Source organism: Perna viridis, chromosome 9 (assembly GCF_037379345.1).
Source record: "Perna viridis isolate PV_CMFRI_1.1 ecotype Kerala chromosome 9, ASM3737934v1, whole genome shotgun sequence".
In the NCBI taxonomy this organism is placed as follows: domain Eukaryota; kingdom Metazoa; phylum Mollusca; class Bivalvia; order Mytilida; family Mytilidae; genus Perna; species Perna viridis.
This window is the reverse complement of record NC_142453.1, coordinates 28,100,260-28,111,558: the sequence shown is the minus strand read 5'-3', so window position 1 is coordinate 28,111,558 and position 11,299 is coordinate 28,100,260. Positions and strand designations below refer to the sequence as shown.

General features: G+C 32.4%; 1 protein-coding gene across 7 annotated transcripts in view; it reads right to left on the bottom strand.

Annotated features, from left to right (window-relative positions):
• The window catches only part of LOC148607617 (beta-1,4-mannosylglycolipid beta-1,3-N-acetylglucosaminyltransferase brn-like), a 30,887-nt gene that overhangs the window by 12,916 nt on the left and 6,672 nt on the right, over positions 1 to 11,299 (bottom strand). For 4 of the 7 annotated variants that reach the window (XR_015915075.1, XR_015915080.1, XR_015915079.1 and 1 more), the window contains exon 2: positions 505 to 1,605. Coding sequence is in view for 1 of the 7 variants with exons in the window: in XM_088544722.1 (XP_088400848.1) it covers positions 571 to 1,587 (1,017 nt within the window). In the remaining 6 variants the exon portion in view is untranslated. Of the gene's footprint in view, positions 1 to 120; positions 1,606 to 9,557; positions 9,745 to 11,299 lie in introns of those variants that run through there. The other 3 variants (XR_015915077.1, XR_015915076.1, XM_088544722.1) reach the window with 2 other exon arrangements.

Here is an 11,299-nt window from a genome sequence, read left to right as displayed (position 1 = left end):
AAAATCGTTTGACTTATATCAGCTTCGATTTTGAATCAATTTTTCTTCATTTAAACGACGTAAGTGACTACAAAGGGTGTTTTGATTATAGGTGTTGTTATTATTATTATTATTATTATTATTATTAGGTGTAATGAATCAAATAAACCAAAAATTAAAAAAAAGAAGATTTTTGTATCACGTCTCTTTTATTACGGGGGTCCTGGTCAAGAAATGTGTACACTTTTCATATATAATGAATTTTAATAAATATTTGTACCTTTTAGACATAAAAATAAACGGATCCTTGAAACAACTTATATGTAATAAAAGGATGTCCTATGTCTGCTTTAATTTCACTAGTATTTTAGAATGAACACATTAATATCATTAACAAGTACATGGCAAGCAGTTGCATTAACATGTCTGAAAACCTGTATGTGACCTTGTTTCACTACACCGCTTTTGAAATTGCAAGTGAAGCTAATTAAAAAATGATAAAAATGTCCCCTGAGATATACATACCACGTACGTCTATATATAAGTACTGATCATGCAGGTTGTCTTCGTTTCCTATTCTCCATTATCCATTCACCCTTGATATAAGCTTTTTGCAATTAAATTCTGGTCTTCGTTTTCCACCCATGCTTGATACAAGCTTTCAGGAGTTTTGAAAAAATGATTTGATAATCTTGTTTTAACATCAAGATCCTTTATATCAGGATTTACAAAATTTGGTTCGTTTATTAAATCGATATTCAACTTCGTTGCAACTAGTGAAACAAATACGTCATCGAGCCATAGTCTTTTACAGAACGGAAATGCTAGTCTTAATTTTCGTATGACACTTATATGAGCTAAAACAGATCCTCCTGATAAAAATGGCGGAATGATATCATAGGGATATTCTTCCGTTGTAAGATACCACTTCTTGTTTTTCTTTCGAATTGGTGTGTCGTTACATTCTTTGTGCCCGAACATTGCATTTTTGGCAAGATTTGCAGTTGTTAATATGTATTTTTGTATTTTGGGAATATTCACAAAATAGTCATCATCAACAAAAAGTCCCCACTCAACTTGTAAACAGTTTGATGAAACCCAATCAAAAGCCATGTGTGTTTTATAAATATTGTTTTCGTAAATATCAAGAAATGATCCCTGAATGATATCACCATATTTATTGTATTCTTCCTTCACCGATTCTGAAGATGTCTCAGTAAATCCTAATACAAATACGATCTGTACACTTCCGTATCGATAACTTCCCCATGTCTCTCGAATGGCTTTACGTTGCTTGAAATTTTCGACAAATGACTTGACCATTATAATAAATTCAGTCTTTAGTTTACAATTTCGACTGTAAAGAGATCGATATTCACTATATATTGTATTGATAGGTTTCGTATTTGTAGATCCCGTTGCAATTATTTCTCTAAATATGTCGGACAAGTTTTCCGAAGGATACTCGTTTCCAAATGGTCTGCATACACGGAAAACGTCCAAAACTAGTTTCGGCATTCTGATATAACATGTTAAATAGGCTACCAATATCAAAGATGATATAGCCGATCGAACACGTTTTAATGTCCCTCTTCTACATGTTACCATCTTTTATCAGTGTAACGCCTGAAAAAAATAAACATTAAATGTACTAACAATTATCAAAATTGAAACAAATAAGTTTTCATGATCAATATTCTTTTGTTACAATGTCCTACAGCTACTCTCCATTCGGAACTCATTTTCTATAAAAGATTTATTTTCATCTGAATTGGCTAGGCATGAAGTAATATACCATGAATTTGCCTAAAATGACACAAGAAGGAACACGACAAAAACAAGCTCTTATATGATACACCATTGAACAATACTCACGAACTCTTTTGTTACACACCAAGGAACAAGATTTACAAGTTCTTATCAGACATACAAAGGAACAAGACTTAACAGTCCTGATGTTACACACCGCGGGACAAAACTTACAAGTTCCCTTGTGACACACACAACGGGACAAGACTTACAAGTTCCATTGTGACACACACAACGGGACAAGACTTTCAAGTTCCCTTGTGATACACACCGCGGGACAAGACTTTCAAGTTCCCTTGTGATACACACAACGGGACAAGACTTTCAAGTTCCCTTGTGACACACACCGCGGGACAAAACTTACAAGTTCCATTGTGACACACACAACGGGACAAAACTTACAAGTTCCCTTGTGACACACACAACGGGACAAGACTTACAAGTTCCCTTGTGACACACACCGCGGGACAAAACTTACAAGTTCCCTTGTGACACACACCGCGGGACAAAACTTACAAGTTCCCTTGTGACACACACAACGGGACAAGACTTTCAAGTTTGTATATGACACACCAAGGAACAAGACTTAAAAGTTCTTATATTACACACCACGGGACAAGATTTACACGTTCTAATGTTACACACCCAGGAACAAAACTACACCACTGAACAATATTTACAAACTCTTTTATTACACACCAAGGAACAGAACTTACAAGTTCTTATCAGACACACAAAGGAACAAAACTTAAAAGTTCTTATGTGACACACTTAGGAACAAAACTACACAATTGAACAATATATACAAACTCTTTTATTACTTATTAGTTCTTTTGTGAACACGGGACAAGACTTACATGTTCTTATCAGACACAGAAAGATACAAAAATTACATGTTGTGACACACAACGGGACAAGACTTTCAAGTTCCTGTGTGACACACAACGGGACAAGATTTTCAAGTTCTTAGGTGACATACCAAGGAACAAGACTTACAAGGTCTTTTGTTATACACCAATGCACAAGACTTGAAAAATATTTTGTGAAACAACAATGAACAGAACTTGCAAAATCTGTTGGAAAACACCATGGGGAAACACAAGTGTAAGTGCTTTTGAGATACACTACTGAAAAAGATTTTCAATTTCTATTGTGACATACTAAAAGACTTCCAAAGTATTAAATAACACACCAAAGAACAAGACTTACGAGATTTTTTGTGATACTCCTTTGAAAAAAAAGACTTACAAGTTTTTTTTTTATAACACATCACAGGAACAAGACTTACATATTCAAGATTATAGAACACAGTCTTAATAACAACGGAAGTGCCCGTATCAAACCAGCTTAAATGTTTTGTAAAACAAGTAAAATTCGTCAGCGAAATAGATTAGATTTAAAAAAACATCCCAAATCTTTAATTACATAGAAGCAGGCCTTTTGACGGGTATCTGATTTGTAATGTTGTCTATGAAGAATGATATCAGTTACGCAGAATTCATGCAATATCCATGTTATGTATTTTAAAAATGATTTTAGTTATGTGTGGACAATTTAAGAGCTATTCTATGTAACCATCAAAAGTAACCAGAAATGGTACATTGCAAGTTTGGAATTAAGTATTGCACAATGATAGTGTATCATATGAATGTTTAAAAAATGGTATGCTTTGCTATTTGTCACCATAGCAACAGCATTAATTCTGTATGGTCTTCACAGATTTGGTAGTAATGAAAGGAATACAATTGATTTATTAATTTACATTTCTTTATTAGAACTGTCCTTGTATCACTTTCAATGGCATTTAGAGTCGAAATCACACTACGTTGAAACATGTTTTATTTCAAAATGCGATGACGGAAATTCCTAATATCTTGTTTTTACAATATTTAATATGTGTAAAAAGTAATCTTAAAAAATCAGAATGGGTATATTTTTAAATAAAAAAGATATTGCAAAAAATCAGACGGTGTAGTGTGACACCATTGGCATGCTGCTTATCTCTCGGAAATGCCACAAAGCACCACTAAAACCCTAAACTGACCTCTTTTCACATTTATTGATAAATTTAATAAAGAATGTATTTTTCTAACATTTAAGAATTCAGCATATTTGAATTTTATCCTATGTTTATTGCATATTCATAGGTTTCCAATTAGAGTTATCTTTCCTTTCATCTAGTTCACTCTCTAAAAAGGAGGCTGTAAAAAGTCGTCTGCTTTTTGGAGATGTTTGTTTACAAAATAGAATGACTTGTAATTTTAACTATCTTGTTGATTCTGTAGTGTGTTCAGCGGATTTTATTACACTGAAAAGGCATTCTGAGGAAGACATTAAAATAATATTTACTGAATGTGGAATTTTGCCTGAAAATTTGTTTGAAAGTCCTTTGAAAATTTGTACATCACATTTTGCAAATATCTTGCAAAGAAATAACAAACGAAGCAGAAGGTTATATTGCAAAATACCCCAGCATCTAAGCACACATCCTGAAGCTCATGTTGCGTCTGCATGTATCATTTTACCAACGAAACGATCGAAATGGAAAAGGGACCGAATTTTGACGTTTGAAAATGTTGTCACCATTCGAGATAACTACGGCATTGTTCTTCCTGTTGGAACTCGTAAGTAGTTTTAGCTATGCCATTTCAATATTATATTAAAGGTTCCTTAAGCATTAGCATTAAACACATGCATCTGGGAGTAATAAGATCGAAAGAGGGTCCCAGTATACATGTACTAATTTATTAATTATAGATCAGATGGAACTTTCTGTAATTATCACCAAAAAAATCAAAGGACCATATGAGCTATGTTTTTGCATCTACAATGTATGAATAAGAAAGCGCCAGGTAAAGTTTTATGATGAACTGGTCTGGTAATCAAACAGCTGAACATGACTGTACTACACAACATATCGGCACAATTTTTGGAGGGAGGAGGCTGGTAATGGCAGATTTTAGAAATAAATTTTCTCGGAAAATAAATTATGTGGTCTGCGGTAGAATATAAAAAAAAATAAATACTCTCAATGTGGTCCAGATTCTTTTTATTTCACCTGAAAACAGAAAAAGAAAAATAAATTTTGCCAGAAATAAATGTCAGACCGAAAACATTGTAGCAATTACGATGATTACTGAATATAAATTTTCTTACTAAAACACAATGCCAGAATCAAATGGTCATCCCCTACATGTAGATATTCTGATCTGTATCACTTTCATCAGACTTTTCAAAAATAAATATGATTTTGTTTGAAAAAAATACATGTAAAATTGATCTTTATCTGATATACATGTACATGTATGTGTATTTACATATAATATTCCTTTTCCTACAAAAAATGTACATGTACGTGTAATTTGGGTTCAGGGTTTTTTTTGTTTTTTTTTTTTTTGTTTTTTGTTTTGTTTTTTGTTTTGGGGGGGAGGGGGCTTACACAGTACAAAATGTACTCCATCTTATCACAGACACAGAGTTTTGCCAGACTAAATAAAACATGTTGTAAAAATAATTTGTATATGAACATACATGTATCCACCATTTCAAGAGTTTTCATGTCTCTGAGGTTCATATACATTGGTCTCTGAGAGGGAGGGTGGTGTTCCAATCCCAGATACATGTATGCCTTGATGCACAGCACACGTGAAAAGAGTCTTTATTATACATGTACGTATGAACTTTAATGTTTGAGTAGGGCACTGTATTCATGAAACTAAGGGAACAACCGTTAAAGTCTTTTTTGCTGCCAGTGGCAAAACGGACAGTAAGAGGGAAAGTAAGTAAAGATACATATATCTTTCTCATAACGCTAAACAAACTGAGATATTGTTAAAAAGAAGCCAGTCTCGTCATAGAATATTTAGAACACAATCTATTCCTGTATTCAGTCTGGAATAGCTATGATACAAAGGATAGAGTTTGCTTTACAAATTTCTTTTGAATTTTATCCTAGACCGATTTATATAAATACTGTACAATCTTTAGTCACTTTTTTCTCGCAGAGTACGCGGTAAATTAGAGAAAGAATAGCGACAGGTTTATCCACGGTCAGAATAAAATGTCTGTGTTGGATACTATGCCTTAATGCAGGTTATTGCTTCTGTAACAGCACATTGACGTCAAACTACAAATGATTAATCATCTAACTTTTTTTAAAATTTAATCACGCTACATCTAAAAACAAATGCACAGCGAGCTTAGTAGCCTTTGGAACATAGTTGGAATGAAGTACACAAACTATATTTTAAATTACACGACCGTAAACGATACTATCAATACGTATGGAATTTGCAAACACATTTCTGCTTTAATTAACAATAGTTGAGAACAAAAACATCATCAGTACTTTAATTTGAAGCATAAATGAAAGATACTTTAGGATGAAAATAAACAATTTAAGAATCATTTGATTCATTCTAAACAAATAGTTTGAACCATTCATGTTTTAATTTGATTTCAAAACGCTTTTCTGATATCATAATTTGAATTTCTTAATTTGTCTTTCCTTCCTTAGTTCACCTATAAGTTAATTGTCAAATTGTTCACGTTTACTTAAAAAATTGAATGAATTGATTAATCAACTTTTTGCTTGTTCTTGCAAAGCTAATTATATTAACAGATTTGAGCAACCAATTGTGACTTTGTCTTTTTTTTTCAGATTCTTTTATTCTCTAAACACCATTACAGTACAGAGAAGACAATACAGTTAATACATAAATATTCAGCGCATGACAATTGTGGAAACTATAATAAGATAACAGAAAAAAGATTAAGTAAATAACATTTTAACACATTTTTGACAAATTTCAGATAGTGGCATTGCAGAGGACTAACCTTGAGAAACATTTTTAAAATCAATTTCGATGAGTTTAACAAAATTACATAGGTTTCGTAATTCATGCTTGTTTTTTGTCTGAAACAGATCTTTAAATTTCAGAACATTCACTCGCTCTAAATATCTTTTGTTTAAAAATTGCTTCCTCGTGTCCGAAAAATGGGGACATTGGAAAATGACATGGAACTCATCTCCATGTTCTCCATTATTACATAAGGTACATAAACTTGAGTTATCAAAGTTTTGCCAAGTTGCTGTTTCGCTTGGTAGTCTATGGTTGCCTACTCTGAATCTACAAAGAATAATAGCATCCTTTCCGTGTAAAATATCTAAATAGTTTTCGAATTCAAATTTTTCTTTAATCAATTTATAACAAAAGCATTTATGCGAGTTTTCTACGTCGGATCTCCATGTTTGTTGAAACTGGTCTTTTAATCGCAGACTAATAGATTTTGTAAACCACTCTGAATGAAAACCTCCCGCAAACTGAATGTGCCAAATGTTCCCAAACCCACAATTATCTAGAGTGTTTTTAATCATGTTAACCCATGGAGATTCAAATATGTTTTGAATATATAGTTCATACATATATCTATAAAGTACATTTGAAAGTTTACTGGATTTGCCATTTACGAGTCTAAACCAATATCCCATCATACGAGACTTAATTTGAACAGCTAAAGGGTAAGCACCGAGCTCACCATATATCATAACATTTGGCGTGCTCCTCTTTAAGTTAAGCAATAGCTTACAGAATTTCAAATGAACCCTCTCAATAATGTCTAAGTTAGTATGGCCCCATATCTCGCAACCATATAAAAGAATAGGTTTTACTATCTTGTCAAATAAGTCATATTGGTCTCGTATTGACAGGTTATGTAGTCTACCCTTCTTAAGAACATCATACATAGCTATGGTAGCCTTTTTAACATTCATCTTTTTCGCTGATGTTAAACTGCCTGATCTTGAAAATAATTGACCGAGGTATGAAAATTCTTTAACAATTTCAATCGCATTACCGTTATATGAAAAATGTGTATTTCTAGGTACCTGAAGAAAAAATGACTACTTTTGTTTTATTAGTATTAACATACAGTTTCCATTGAGTGCAATATTCATAAAATTTATCAATTTGAAACTGTAAATCTTCTTTTGTCTCTGCTAATAACACTGTGTCATCAGCATATAAAAGTAAAAATAGTTTGATAAATATGTTGAGTTGATCACCTATCTCATCAGATAGGCTGTTCAACCCCCTAACATCAGTCTCTACGAAGAATTGTTCTAAATCATTCAAATATTCATTTACAATATTATCGTCACCTGACGATTTGTCATTTTTCAAGCGTTTTATAGCTTGTTCTATTTCTTCATAAGAAATAGTATGATTAATTTGTTCATTTACAACATCTACCTCGGGTAGATCAAAATCATCATTGTGTGGATTCATGTTAAGGGTTTTGAAAAAATCAAATAAACTTTCTATTTGAATATCTGGTGACTTTTTCTTTTTATAACCATTTATAATTTTCCAATACTCCTTTGGGGTTTTAGTTTTCAAATTATTTAATTTCCTTTTTAACTGCTGCCTGTGTAATTTTATATTAACATCCAAAGTGGATTTGTATTCTTTTTCTAGTCGCTTTGTTTGATTCTTCAAAGCCTCTGTTTTCATACTTCTAAATTGACGTTTTGAACGTTTATAACGCCTTCGAGCTAATTTACAATCAGCATTGAACCACGGTTTATCATTTTTCTTCTTTTTATTTTGCTTATTAGAAGGAATATATGTTCCAAAGGTATTTTCGGCAGCATCTGTCAGAATTTCACCAACTTTCTGAACGAGCCCATTTATAATATTTTTGTCAATATTGTTCATGTTGACATTTTCTATTTGTTGCAAAATAATATCAATATTTTGAGTATTTAAATAATTTTGAAAGTCGCCAGCTTTTTCATTATCTCATCTCTTAGTTTTCTTGATCAGTGATACGTTTTCTTGCTCCATTTCATTTGGTTTACTAATACATTTCAAAACAAGATGGATAGGATTATGTACATCAGACAATAACTTACTAAAATCTAAAATTGAAAACTCATTTATAATGCTAAAAAATACTGAAAGGCAAACAACAAAATCTACAACACTAGTTCCTTTACAAGTAAAATTTCCAACATTTTTATCATCTCCAGCTCTACCGTTAACTATAAATAATGAGTTGTTTCTACAGAACTCTAGTAGGGAGTTACCAAAATTATTCCTTATTTTGTCACAATTAGTTCTATCTAATGGTACATTCAATTCGTTCAGAATTTCTGAACCATTAGTTTGACTTTCTAACATGCCCGAGAACTCGTCATAAACAATTTCATTATAGTTGTATTGAGCTGTATTGTGAACAGTTACGATTCATCGGCCATAGTTTCAATTACAAATATCCTACTTTTAAAAAGCATTTTAAAACCAAAGCCTTTATACTCACTTTTTTACAACATTTAAAATGATTCAAGTTTAAGAAAATGTTTGCCAATAAAATTGAAATAGAGTTGAGATTAAAATGTAACTGCAGTCCACGGGTGGGAGGTTCCGCCGTGTACCCCCTTTTCCATAATTAACGTCATGATGATTTGCATGTACCTTTATACCTCCCATTACTGAATCAATTTGTTGATATAGAATATTTTTTTCGAGGCAATTTAGTAAGCGACAAATTCAATCACCCGTCCTCTGAAATGGTTTATTGTCGTTTAAATGTATTAAAGGATGTCTTATATATTCAAGCTACAACTGAAAATTTAACTTAATAGTTAAAATGCTTTCCACATATGTCCATCAAATTCTACGGTGTGTGCTTTTATTTCTATAGTATAAGCGTTTTCATCAAATTGATTTGAAATATGAATTTAATCTAAAGTACATTTATTAGCTCACCTTGCCAAAGGCCATGTGAGTCATTGCCATAACTTGGCTTCCGTCGTCATTAACAATTTTTCAAAACTCTTCTCCTCTGACACTACCCGACCAATCGGAACAAAACTTGGTATGAATGTTTCTTTGGGTATCATATATAGAACTGACGTAGGGATTTTTGATCTGTTGAAATACATGGCCGCCATTACTAAAATAGAATATAGGGGTCAGACAGTAGTTTTGCATATGTTTCCTAAACCGTTAGATTTGGCTAAATTTTGACTAAATTGAAGTGTTTAGAATGATGCTATTTTTAGTGTTATTTCATTCAAATATCTTCTCCTCTGACACTACTGGACCAATTGGAAAAAAAACTCTGTATGAATGTTCCTTGGGGTATCTTGTATAGAATTGATGTTGGGATTTTTTATCTGTCAAAAACATGGCCGTTTTTACTAAAATAGAATATAGAGGTCAGCCATTAGATTTTTGCGTATTATATTTCAAAATCGTTAGGTTTCGCGGAATTATTTCAAATGCTGGAACGATCCTTATTGTAAGGCCTATTAAAGTCTCCAAATGATCAGAGTTGTCAGAGAACTGCTTGTAAAAGTTATTGCCCTTGAAAGGGGAAAAATAACAGGTTTTTTTTTTACATTTTTCAGCCAATATCTTGAAAACTATAATAGATAGAAAGGAACTTTCAATTGCTGAAATGATCTTTATGATACGTCCTACCAAAGTCTTCTGGAGTCAACTGCTTGTTAAATTTATTGCCCCTGAAAGACAAAATTTAACCAGGTGAGCGATTTAGGCTCCAGGGAGCTTCATGTTTAGTATTCTTGTAAACTCGTGTAAATTGCATGACAGATTATGCATAAAATATCATAACGCTGACGTAGTTCTAACCATATTTACCGTATCATTAAACGAGACTGTATCACACGAAATGAACAACGAAGGCAATAGAAAAACAAATACAGAAAAGCAACCATTAAAAACAATTATAATAAATTAAGATATAATGTCAACCTTTTGTCCATGTCACTATCCGTATACAGATTTATGGATAATAAAATAAATACAAAATACAAATTGAGGTATTTAAGATGGTAAACCCCATTAAAGAACTTATAAACTAACGAGGAAAATCACCAAGAAAGACAGAAATATAAAAAATACACATAAAGAAAAGTCGTACAAATCCTTACAAAAAATACGGGGTGAACACCGGAATGGATGAGCAGTTACAGCATCTGACAAGGCACCCACTGTTTCGCAAAATTGGAAAAGAATAGTATTTTTTTCATGATACGATTTTGAAATAAAACTTCTTAGTACGGAAACTTCTAAAAATGTACCTTTCCTCGAGTTCATGTCATGTGTTTGTTCAGAAAGAAGAAAGCCATTTGCATAACAGTGAATGACGCATTGGACATCAATAGCCATCTATAGAATTAATCGGAAAATAACGAATAAAATATCGGGAAAGTTAATGAAAACAGTTAGGAGTTTAAGTCATCATTTTAAGATCTTTAATTGAAGTCAAGGTCATTCCAATTATCAATAGAGAAACGTTTTAATTAGATAGAAGACAAAGGAACCCGTTTTACATCCCCACTAAACCAGGCTTGGTTTATAATTATCATTTGAAAAAGATGAAGCAAACTTTCCACTGAGAGGTAAACCAAGTTAAGTTAATGTTTAAACCTTTTTCAGGGAGGATGGACGGTGTGGGCATATGGAGTTATGGGAGCGGGAAT